Source organism: Panthera leo, chromosome B4 (assembly GCF_018350215.1).
Source record: "Panthera leo isolate Ple1 chromosome B4, P.leo_Ple1_pat1.1, whole genome shotgun sequence".
In the NCBI taxonomy this organism is placed as follows: Eukaryota; Metazoa; Chordata; class Mammalia; order Carnivora; family Felidae; genus Panthera; species Panthera leo.
In genome coordinates, this window is record NC_056685.1 from 75217299 (window position 1) to 75229590 (window position 12292).

The following is a 12292-nucleotide window of genomic DNA, read 5'->3' on the forward strand; positions in this document are numbered from 1 at the left end:
ACTCTTGGTTTCAGCTCAGGTCATGATCTCACAGTTCGAGAGTTGGAGCCCTGTGTCAGGCTCTGTGCTGACAGTGTGGAGCCTTCTTGGGATTCTCTCTCTCTCTCTCTCTCTCTCTCTCTGCCCTTCCCTGTTCATTCTCTCTCTCTTCTCTCTCCCTCTCTCAAAATAAATAAATAAATACACTTTAAAAAATGAAGATAGAGAAAATATTAATTGGAAAGGACTTGACAAACTCAGAGATGAGAGAGGCTCTTTAAAATGGACTCTTTGTCCTGAAAGTTGCTCTCATTGTTTGCTGAATCAGAGTTAAATTGGGCCATCCTAAAACTACAGATCCACCTACAGGACAGACTGAGCTGTCATCTAGATCTAGCCTCTAAGTGAGACTCAGAGTCTTGGGATCTTTATGAATGCTTAATATTAATAGTGGAGAAAAGACATCTCTACTTTTTTGTCCAAGTAAAGAAAATGACAAAGACTGAAAACTCGGCTAGTTTTTCAGGATTTAACTTTTTGTTGTGAGTCCTCTGGGCAATACCGACATCAGACTCTGGTGTCAGAACAAAGCTAGAGAATAAAAGGCAGACTAAGAGGTCAAGGGACTGGTCAGAAGAACATGTGAAGATACCAACCAAGGGGTGTTTAATAAAGAAGCAGGACTTGAATGTAGAGTGCTATATCAAGTTTCAAATGAAGCATAAGGAACTAGTCTAGAAAGATAAGTCATCCCTGGATACTTGATGAGACTGACTTAAAATCTAGCAGAGAAATGTGCATGTATATAGCAGTTCAACATAAGTATCTGCAACGTGGCTTTCTCTAAGTCCAGCATAACCTGACATACAGCAGGAAATTCATGAGTGAATGAATGGAGCTTTGGATGGACAGATGGAAGAAAGATCAATGAATAAATGTATAGAACTTAGAAGGCTAAGTTAATGGAAAAGATGTATTAAAGAACGAATGGATAAACTAAATAAATTACTGCTCAGGAAAATGAATGAATGAACAGGTAATGTCATGTTAGCCTTTCTTATAGAGTCTGAAATGGGATAGCAGGCATGGAATATGTTAGGTACACCAACAGTTGCTCAAAACTGAGACAATCTATACACGCACTGCAAACACACATATACACACGTACCATTTCTTTGCTTCCCCCTCTGTTGTCTTCTTATTGCTGGATCCTTATCAAGCTTACGGGTCTGAAAATTTTTCTAAAGAAGATTAGCTAACGAGTCTGTCCAATTCACTTCATGGCTTTCTTTTTTCATCCAACAACTGCTAAAAGATCCACCGTATGTGCTTCTCATTGGGCCAAGTACTATGATATAGAGATACCAAGTAATTTAGAGCATAATTACCCTCATCAAAGAACTATATAGTGTCATTGTTTGGTGGGGGGAGGAGAAAAAGAAATAAAATGACATAAATATTCGAACCACTAACTGCCAAAATAAGATGGTGATTCAGCAATGTCATAAAATGAATAGAGTTGTTTATGGTGAGTTAATGACTTAGCACAGAGTGGAAGCATATCGGGTGAGATCCTCCTCACCTGAAGCAGATGGTGAGGATTACACGAAGTTTTATGGGGCAGGGCCTGTGAAAGATAAAGAGGAGGAATCAGGATTGGGTCAGAAAAGCCTTCAGACTGTGATTCAGATGTGACACCGGCGACGGGAAAGAGGGAAGACCAACAGAATTGTCTAGGAGAGCTTCAGACTGCAGTGCGGATCGGACAAATATTCATCCAAGCCAGTGGGAGATCAGAGCAACGACCTCCTCGACCTCCTCGTAGAGAAGGCATGCTCATTCACTGCCTCCCTGCAAACAGTTTGGCCTCTGCTAAAGCTGTGGTTAATCTCAAAGGTCCTGCAACTGGGTGCTGTCAGTTAACTGCATCCTTCACAGCTGAATGTTAGGTTCTTTCTTTAAGGTAGACCTTTCTTTAAGAAGTGCTTTAAGGAGCACTTCCAAGGCTGCCACCAGATGAGAGCTAGCATCCTTAAGAAATTGGCAAGAAACAGGGAGGCAGAGGTGCCAGATGAGAATAATGAAGACCCGGGTGAAGTCCTGATGTAGCCACTCATTCACTCGGGGAAGGCAAAACACTCACATACTCCTGATTCTAGATTTGAAAAATTAGTATAGAATAACCTATCCAGAATTGTGAAATGAATTCTCATTTAATTGTGAAATTAAATGAGAAAAATGTCACAATTTTAAGAGTGCCAAGGACATATTAGGCCCTCGATTAAAATATATATATATATATATATATATATATATATATAGCTATTTTTTATTATCATTATGTACTGTGGGAGTTCAAAGAAGCAAATGATCACAAAGGATCTCAAGAACAGGTCAAAATTAAGATGGGAGTAAAACAATAAATAAGATTTCAATTAATTACCTAAAAGGCATTTCCAGTAGAGATGTTCGAGTAAAAGCTGAGAGAAAGTTATTCCTGTGGGTGCTCAGGAACAAGTACACCTGTCTGTCCACAGCATTGAGACCAAAACAGTTAAGACCAATTTTAATGTCTAAATGCCATGTATGATGGAGAATTTGAAGGCAGGCTTTAAAGGAAAGTCACTGTAGGAAAGAAAGGCTAGGTATACAAGTCATGGCCTTGGACAAGTTACATAATTTATGATACTCATTTTTCAGTTTGCATAAAAGGAGTCAGCAATAATTTCCCTTATTCTTTTGTCCCACATCCAAAATTCACACACACACACAATCATTTTTTAATCTTGTTCCAGAGGGTCAAATTAACAATATATGTTAATGTGTATCATCAACAGTAAAAAGTTGAAGAAAAACAAAATGATGCTACTAAGCAATTATGAATCCTAGGAGGGTTTTGAAATGAGGCAAGAACAGATTGGAGAATAGAGAGGAGGCAAATGTTGAAATATCCCCCTAGCAACTCTGCTACAATGCATAAAACACACACAGAATACTGCTGACAAAGCAGTGCTCAGTTGAAGGAGGCGGAATAAATTAGTCATCAACTAGGTCTGAACAAATTTGCAAATTCCCCCAGCCATCTTTTAAAATTTTTTTTAATGTTTATTTATTTTTGAGGGAGAGATAAACAAAGTGTGAGCAGGGGAGGGGCAGAAAGAGAGGAAGACACAGAATTTGAAACAGGCTCCAGGCTCTGAGCTGTCAGCACAGAGCCCTAGTCGGGGTTCAACTCAGGAACCGTGAGATCGTGACCTGAGCCGAAGTCGGACGCTCAACCCGCTGAGCCACCCAGGTGCCCTATCCTCAGCTGTCTTTAAAGTAGAATAACAGTGGGGACGCTTGGACGCCTGGGTGGCTCAGTCGGTTGAGCGTCCGACTTCGGCTCAGGTCATGATCTCACGGTTCATGAGTTCGAACCTCGACTAGGTCTCTGTGCTGACAGCTCAGAGCCTGCTTCGAGCCTGCTTCGGATTCTGTGTCTCCCTCTCTCTCTGCCCCTCCCCCCACTCATTCTCTGTCTCTCAAAATAAATAAACATTAAGGAAACATTTAAATAAATAAATAAAGTAGAATAACAGCTATATGGAAATATCACAGTGAGTTTGAACCGAACCCTAGAAGGGAAAGGAGGGATTCCAGATCGTCAATAAGGGCATACGTGAAATCTAAATAATTAGGAAGTAGTATACACATAAAAGTGGGTCCCTACCTCTGTAATTGGGAAGTTTCAAGTCCATGTCTGTATTTACTTCTAGGAAACACGCTCTTTAGATGGCCTTGAGAAACCACAGCACCATCACTGAGTTCATCCTCCTTGGGCTGTCGGCTGACCCCGAAGTCCAGGTGCCGCTCTTTGTGCTCTTCCTGGGGATTTACCTCCTGACTGTGATGGGGAACCTGACGATGCTGCTGGTGATCAGAGCTGATTCCCAGCTCCACACACCCATGTATTATTTCCTGAGTCATCTCTCCTTCCTGGATCTTTGCTTTTCTTCAGTCACTGTGCCCAAGCTTCTGGAGAACCTCCTGTCTGAAAGGAAAATCATCTCAAAAGAGGGCTGCCTGATTCAAGCTTTCTTTGTGTTTGCCATTGGAGGAACAGAAATTTTCCTGCTGTCTGCCATGGCCTATGACCGCTATGCTGCCATCTGCCACCCTCTGCTCTATGGCCAGATGATGAGCAGCCAGCTGTGTGTAAGGTTGGTATGGGCTTCATGGAGCCTGGGTTTCCTGGATGCAGTTATCAACATCCCCCTGGCTATGAACTTGAACTTCTGTGAAGCCCATACGATCTCCCACTACAGCTGTGAGCTACCCTCTCTCTTTCCTTTGTCCTGCTCGGATGTCTTCAGCAATGTCACTGTCCTGATTGTTTCCACACTCTTGCATGGCTTTGGTACATTCTTCCTGATCTTCTTCTCTTATGCCCGTGTTGCAACCACCATCCTGAGCATCAGCTCCCCCACAGGCAGAAGCAAGGCTTTCTCCACCTGCTCCTCCCACCTCACCACAGTGAGCTTCTTCTATGGATCAGCTTTCCTTCGTTATCTCATGCCAACTTCAGGCTCGCCGCTGGAGCTCATCTTCTCCATACAGTATGGCACAGTCACTCCCCTAGTGAATCCCTTCATCTATAGCCTGAAAAACAAAGAAGTAAAGGCGGCTCTGAGAAGAATGTTGGAGAAATGTTTGCAATGGCATAAGTATCAGGCTACAAAGAGATGATGAATTAGGAAGGAACTACAGGCTTCAGGATATCTGGTGGGTTGACACTAAAACCTTCTGATGGCCCACTGTTTTAGATGCTAAAAGGTACCACATAAAAGCTTAAGAAAGAGACACAAAGATACCTTGAGGGTGAGGTCAGGGTAGGAGAAGGTGGTTCAGATTAAATCCGGCTCAAAGGCAGATCAATGGAATATATAGTCACCTTGATTAAAAGAGTTCTTTAATCATAATTTATTTCTCTATTGTTTCATTGACACTGAGTTTAAAAATGTGTGTGTATTGGGTTACTTTTTAGAATTAAATGTACAGAAAGTCACTGAAAACCATGAGATTTCACCAAAACATTGAACCGCGGGGAAAGAACAGTTACAGACTTGGGGTCTGTGGAGACATTTGGGCTTTGGTTGGCAAGCCCTTGCTAAAATTCTGGACAGCACAAGCGACAGGTCAGTGACTTGGGCGATACCAAGAACTCTATTGTTACTTCAGAGTTGAAACATGAGGGAAAATGTGGCTCATTCTAGGGTAAGTCAGGAAAATTTAGACCTCTGCTACGATTCACCTCCTTTAAGCTTTATTTTTTCCATCTAGCCTACTTGGGGAATGCAAGGGATTTTAGTCAATTGTTCTGGAATAATTTCCTTTTCATGTATTTTAGCATGGGTTTATGAAATACGCAGTGTGTGTTACATAATTCACCACATGTGTATCTTCTGAGAAATTTTTCCATGCTATTTATGATTTTTCTCAAAATAGATTAAACTGTAGTAACTTATACTCATTCAACGTTATTTTCTGTACAGCAATACTGAGACACCTAATAATGCATGTCATTGATGAGGGACAGAAGCAGGAAAATGTTTAGGCTTAGCCCAGATTTAGGCTGATTTATAGTCTGCGCAGTTCCAATAAGGATCAAATATGTGCTGATTGCTACATTCTTTAAGGGTCTCACAACTGCCTGTATATTACTGGTAGTTAATATCGAACTGAATGATAAGCACCAGAGGAATCTTGCAAAAGTAGTTTTGTGAGTAGAAATTCGAAGAAATTTGTAATCTGATACTCCCTGCAAGCCCTCTACCCTTTGATTCTAAACAGATAACCACCAGCCTCACACAGCAAAAGTGTAGCTTTTTCTGCCCATGGGTCCTGTCCCCATGCTGCCGAAATAAACTTACTAAGTTGCACCATACAATGTCTCAAGAATTCTTTCTTGACCTTTGCTCCACAACCCCGCATCATTTTGATGAATGGGTTAAAACACTTCAGTTCCATTTTACTTTGTTTTTTCATTAGCATGTTATCATAAAACATTATCAGGTACCGAATCATGCACTAATTAATAACACATCTGTATTTCCAATTTTTTAAGTTATAATAAGAAAGCAGATACATTAAAGAAAAGATGATGATTATCAAAAAATAATTCCATCACCCATATTTAGGTATATTTTCTTCTAATGTCTCTTATACATAAAAATTTTATTTTTTTAATGTTTATTTATTTATTTTGAGAGAGAGAGAGAGTGCAAGCAGGGGAGAGGAAGAGAGGGGGGTGGTGAGAGAGAATCCCAAGCAGGCTCCACACCATCAGCACAGAACCTGACACGGGGCTCTATCTCACAAAGCCATGAGATCATGACCTGAGATGAAATCATGAGTTGGATGCTTAACCGACTGAGCCACCCAGGCACCCCAAGATTTTAACATAATCCATTTATTGGGCAGGGCCAATTCCATGGCAAATATACATGAAACTTTTTTTTTCCATTTCTTTAGTTCAACTGTGCTGTACAATCTCCATTTCCTTCCCCACCTCATCTGTCAGCTTTTCCAATTCTTCTCTCTCTGGCTCAGACAGGCATAGAGGAAAGATCAGCAAGTCTACTGCTGAAGCAGATGTCTAACAGGAATGAGATCACAGTATATTCCGCTTGCAGGCATTCTCTGTTTTTGTGAGTTCTTCTCTTAAGAGCCCGTTCATTTGGATTCCACAAAAGAAAAGCAATCCTACTTGCCCCATGAGAAAGGAAGGAAACGACTTCTCACCACAAATACTAAATTCCCAATAAGGCCAGTGAAATGAACACCCTCCCCAATTTGTTCCCAACCCAAACATTTTATTTAGCCAGGGAAGGAGGGGGTTGGGAATAACTAGTGGTCGCATCATAGGTTCTGCTCTTACTAAGCCTTGAAAAGGGTCTGATGCCATTATTGGTAGATATTATGAAATGTGGGGTATTTATGTTGTGGGAATATAAACTGGTTCGGCCACTATGGAAAACTATATGAAGATTCCTCAAAAAAATTAAAAATAGTTCTACCATGGGGCACCTGGGTGGCTCGGTTGGTTAAGCGTCTGACTTCGGCTCAGGTCATGATCTCATGGTTCATTGGTTCAGGCCCCACATTGGGCTCTGTGCTAATAGCTTGGAGCCTGGAGCCTGCTTCAGATTCTGTGTCTCCCTCTCTCTCTGCCCCTTCCCCGCTCACGCTCTGTCTGTCTCTCTCTCTCTCCCTCTCTCTCAAAAATTAAAATAAACATTAAGGGGCGCCTGGGTGGCTCAGTCAGTTAAGCGTCTGACTTCGGCTCAGGTCACGATCTCACGGTCCGTGGGTTCGAGCCCCGCATCGGGCTCTGGGCTGATGGCTCAGAGCCTGGAGCCTGCTTCCGATTCTGTGTCTCCCTCTCTCTCTGCCCCTCCCCCATTCATGCTCTGTCTCTCTCTGTCTCAAAAAAAATAAATAAACGTTATAAAAAAAATAAATAAAAATAAAATAAAATAAACATTAAAAACTTTTTAAAAATAGGTATACCATATAATCCAGCCATTTCACTTCTGCATATACACCCAAAGGAAATTAAAATAAGATATCAAAGAGATATATGCAATCCTGTGTTTATTGCAGCATCATTCATAATAGCTAAGATATGGTAACAATCTAACAGCCCATCAAGAAATAAAGGGATAAGGAAGGTGTGGTGTAGGTATACAATGGAATATTATTCAGCCATAAAAAAGAAGGACATCCTGCCATTTGTAACAACATAGATGAACCTTGAGCACTTAATGCTAAGTCAGACAGAAAAAGACAAGTACTACATGGTATCACTTATACATGGAATCTAAAAAAGCCAAACTCATAAAAACAGAATAAATGGTGGTTACCAGAAGATGGGAGGTGGGGAGATAGGAGAGATTTCATTTAAAGATACAACCTTGCAACAAGTAGTAAATAAATCCTAGAGGTCGAATGCACAGTACAGTAAATATAAGCAACAATATTGTATTATAATCATCAAACTTGCTTAGACACTAGAACCTGATTATTCCAACCACTAAAAACAAATTATAATTATATAACATGACAGAGGTGCTAATTATCACTACAATAGCAATCATATTATATAAATGTATCAAATTAACATGGGGGCGCTTGGGTGGCTCAGTCGGTTGAGCGTCCGACTTCAGCGCAGGTCATAATCTCGCAGCTCCTGAGTTCGAGCCCCGCGTCGGGCTCTGTGCTGACAGCTCAGAGCCTGGAGCCTGTTTCAGATTCTGTGTCTCCCTCTCTCTCTGTCCCAACCCACTCGCATTCTGTCTCTGTCTCTCTCAAAAATAAATAAACATTAAAAAAAATAAAAAAAAATTAACATGTTATTCATCTTAAATTTACATAATGTTATATGTCAAATATATTCCAATTAAAAAAAAACTCACAGAGAGCAGATCTGTGGTTGCCAGAGGCCAGGGGGTGGAGGGTAGGCAAAAATGGGTGAAAGTGCTTGAAAGGTACAAACTTCCAGTTATAAAGTAAATAAGTCCTAGGGATGCAATGTACAGCCTGGTGACTATAATTAATAATACTGTGTTGCATATTTGAAAATCACAGAGAGTAAATCTTTAAAGTTCTCAAGGAAAAATTTTCTTTCTTTCTCTCTTTCTTTCTTTCTTTCTTTTTTAGAGAGAGAAAAAGAAAGTGCCAGTTGGGGAGGGACAGAGGAAGAGAAAAAGAGAGAGACAGAGAGAGAGAGAGGATCCCAAGCAGGCTCCATGCCAAGCATTGAGCCCAACACAAGGCTCCATCATATATATATATATATATATATATATATATATATATATATATTCCTTTTGGCTAACATTTGTTGAGGATATATATATATATATATATAGAGAGAGAGAGAGAGAGAGAGAGAGATTTAAAAATCCTTTTCCTATCCTTCCTTCTCCAGTCCCTACCAGCTTAATAAAAGTTCTTTTAGGCTTTAAATAATTGCTTTAATTCAGAAATTTCAAATACTCCCCTGTGCCTCTTACTATTTACCTTCCTAGTCAACTGGAAAGTGTGTTAATTGGGAAGTCCAGAACTTGGTTTCAGACTAGACTTCAGAGAATACAAAGCATTGGCCCAGCTTCCCCTGGGTGCCAAACCCAGCCCATGGCTGCATAAGCATAGACAGCCTATGATTGGTTTTATTAGATTGTTCTTTACTTAAGAAGTATTTTTAAGATAGTATTCAGAATCACAGAGGAAGTAAACGAAGAGATGGCAGGTTACTAGATCTGAGATCATGTGAGGAAGTTTTAATGAAGTATATGCTGGTTGGAAATATGAGCTTCTTTATAGATATTGTTCTTGTCCTTCTACAGAGTGGCCTGCACTGTAGAATGACACCACTCTATGTTAAGGTATTCAGGAAATAATCTTGATATTCTGGCCTCCTCAGTGTTCCTAAAGTTTGAACCATTCAGATGCCTAATATCCACCGACAACAAGAAGAAAAAGCTATCTGTTCTGTCAATAGTCAGAGTCCGGTGACATAGGTTCTCTTATGGGGAGAATTTACCAATGATGTGTCTACCTGAACGGGAACGCCGGAACACACAGGAGCTGCCTCCTCCAGGAAAAGCCAGGAACATGGTAATATCCTCCAACATATCTGATATCCCTCTACTTTTTCTTCCTAGAAAGTTCTATATGTGTTTTAATTTTGCTCACCATTCTCCACCTTGACCCCATCTCCCAGAACCTCCTGATACATCCCACTAGTGCTAGATCCCGAGACTCCTGTTCAACCCATTCCTCTTTCCTGAGCTTGTGGTGGAAACTTCCCACTCCTTGGTAGGCCACCTCCTTCTCAAGATTGGCCCCTGAGGTCTCTGTTACTGAAAATGTTGCATTTGTCCCAGCTGCCTTGGACACGACCTCAGAAAGATCTCTCTTCGCTCCCTCATGACACTGGTGACAGGGACATCTCACAGCCTAGACATAAATCCTTTTATGCATCAGGATCCCAAAAGATTGCAGAAAGCTGACACCTGAAATGAAATGAGGGTAACAGAAATAGATGCTGACTTGCTGAAGCTACTTATTCCCCTGCTTGCACAGAACTTCTCTATTCGTACTTTTTTCTATTATTAGAACAACCTTCAGATCTAGCCACCACTGTGACAACGTGAATAGTGTGACACAGTACTGGAGAGGACAGCTATGAGAACAGTCTCAAGTGGGTTACACTGACCTTTGGCTCCCTCCTGCTTCCGGCACTGATATCTTCCTCTCCTTTCAAATTACTTCTCATGCACAGAAGGTCAGAACATGGCACCCAGCCCCAGGAAGCCTCAAGCCACTTGGAAACTGACCTTCCAAACACATCCTTCATTCACTTATTCTTTCCAAATAAATCCAAAAACCAGTGTGGGCAAGGGTTGTCTAGAACACTTGTGAAATCCTCTTATTTACATATTTTACCCTTTCAGCCACCCCTTGTTTGATTTCAGTCCTTTGTTCTCACCCACGTGTAAATCTGACATGAGTCTCTCTTAGGTTAGTATGAAATAAAGCCAATGTCTTTCATTCTAAATAATGAATGAAATACTCATTTCCTGTTTAAAAACTGATTTATTGGGGCGCCTGGGTAGCATAGTCGGTTAAGCGTCCGACTTCAGCTCAGGTCACGATCTCGCGGTCCGTGAGTTCGAGCCCCGCGTCAGGCTCTGGTCTGATGGCTCAGAGCCTGGAGCCTGCTTCCAATTCTGTGTCTCCTTCTCTCTCTGCCCCTCCCCCCTTCATGCTCTGTCTCTCTCTGTCTCAAAAATAAATAAACATCAAAAAAAAAATTTTTTTTTTTTAATTGATTTATTTTCATGCCTGGAATGCAATCTAGAATTGAATAGAAGACTTTGTCCTTGGTCATTAAAGAAATCCCTGTAATCAGTTTGAGTTGCTGTTTAGGATGGTGAGGAAGGTGAGCTCCTTTTTTGTGATATCCCAAAATCATATGACACAAATAGCTGCTACCTTCATCCACACAAAACGTGGATGTTAGCACATTAATAAAAAATACTTTTTTCAAAAACGCTACAGTCTTCTTAGATGGGACCCTGAACTCCCCAAAGACACTGTGGTCAGGTACCCTCTTGTGAGTGAAAGCAAAAAAATGGAAACAGTTTTCAGGATAGCCTACCCACAAAAACTTGTTGCTCTCCAAATCTCTGATAAGCATAGAACACACTTATCATTCCACTTCACTTGAGAAGATTCCGAGCGAAATGTTTGCTTTCAACAGTGTTTACAATTTTATCCATGCAGGATCCTCAAAAGTAAATTCCCCAGCTGTTTATGCTTCACCACCACTGGATCTGGCTGAAGTCACACCAAGGTAAACACTGCACTGTTGGCCCAGGCACACAGGGAACCTAGACGTGGGTCTAAGATGAGCTTGAGCTTGGGAATAGTAGGATTTGAGGGGAGGCTGGAAGTCACATGAAAATTTGGGTCAGTGGAATAAAGGAGAACATGTGAAAGCAGAACAATGTAATCGAAGACACAAAAATAAATAGACCTTTCTAGTATCAAAAGGGGTGAAAAAGGCCAAAAGATAGATTCAGACAAATGAGGAAGAAGTCTGAATGTCAAGGCAGGAAAAGTGGTCTTTGTTTCTAGATGCTGGGATGAGAATCAGGAAAAAACTACAGAATCTATTTCCTGGCTCTCCTACTTGTTCTCAACAGGGCTCAATATCATATTCCTCAGGGGTAACATGGGATAAATTTCTATGCCTAAAATACCCCATAAAATGGCTGTGAGAACGAATAGGATTTTTGTATATACTCTGTCTACAAAAAAAAAAAAAATACTATTAAAGTTTATTGTGCTGTTTAGGAAGTAAGAAGTCTTGGATTATTTTGAACAAGAAGAATGAAGAAAGGAGAAAAGGCTTAAACCATTCGCTGTAGATATGTCATATAATGGCTTTTGAAACAAGATGGTAAGGATTTCTGAACTTTGGAGCATGCAGTGAAAATTGAATAACAACTAATGTGTAAGCAAGGCAGCAATACTATTTATCCAGCAAATCCCTGTGAAACAAGAATGGAATTCTCTAAAGTACGTGAATACTAGACAAGAAAGGATAAAAACTCTTCCTGAGATACAATGAGGGCAGCCTTGAGATACTGAGCACAAGGTCAAGCAAAGCAGAGAGGGAGGGATGTATAAGAAGACATGATGATGCCCTAAAAAATGGGAACAATCATAGGTGATATCACCCCCTTTCTATTTTATTCCAGGG

The 12292-nt window shown here is 40.8% G+C and overlaps 1 protein-coding gene across 1 annotated transcript; it reads left to right on the forward strand.

Moving 5' to 3' along the window:
* The first annotated feature begins 3703 nt into the window (after nucleotides 1–3703).
* LOC122225635 (olfactory receptor 8S1-like) lies at nucleotides 3704–4707 on the forward strand. Its single transcript, XM_042948475.1, has one exon. It carries the CDS (start codon nucleotides 3754–3756, stop codon nucleotides 4705–4707), a length of 954 nt encoding a protein of 317 aa, XP_042804409.1. The 5' UTR covers nucleotides 3704–3753.
* The last annotated feature ends 7585 nt before the right edge of the window (nucleotides 4708–12292 follow it).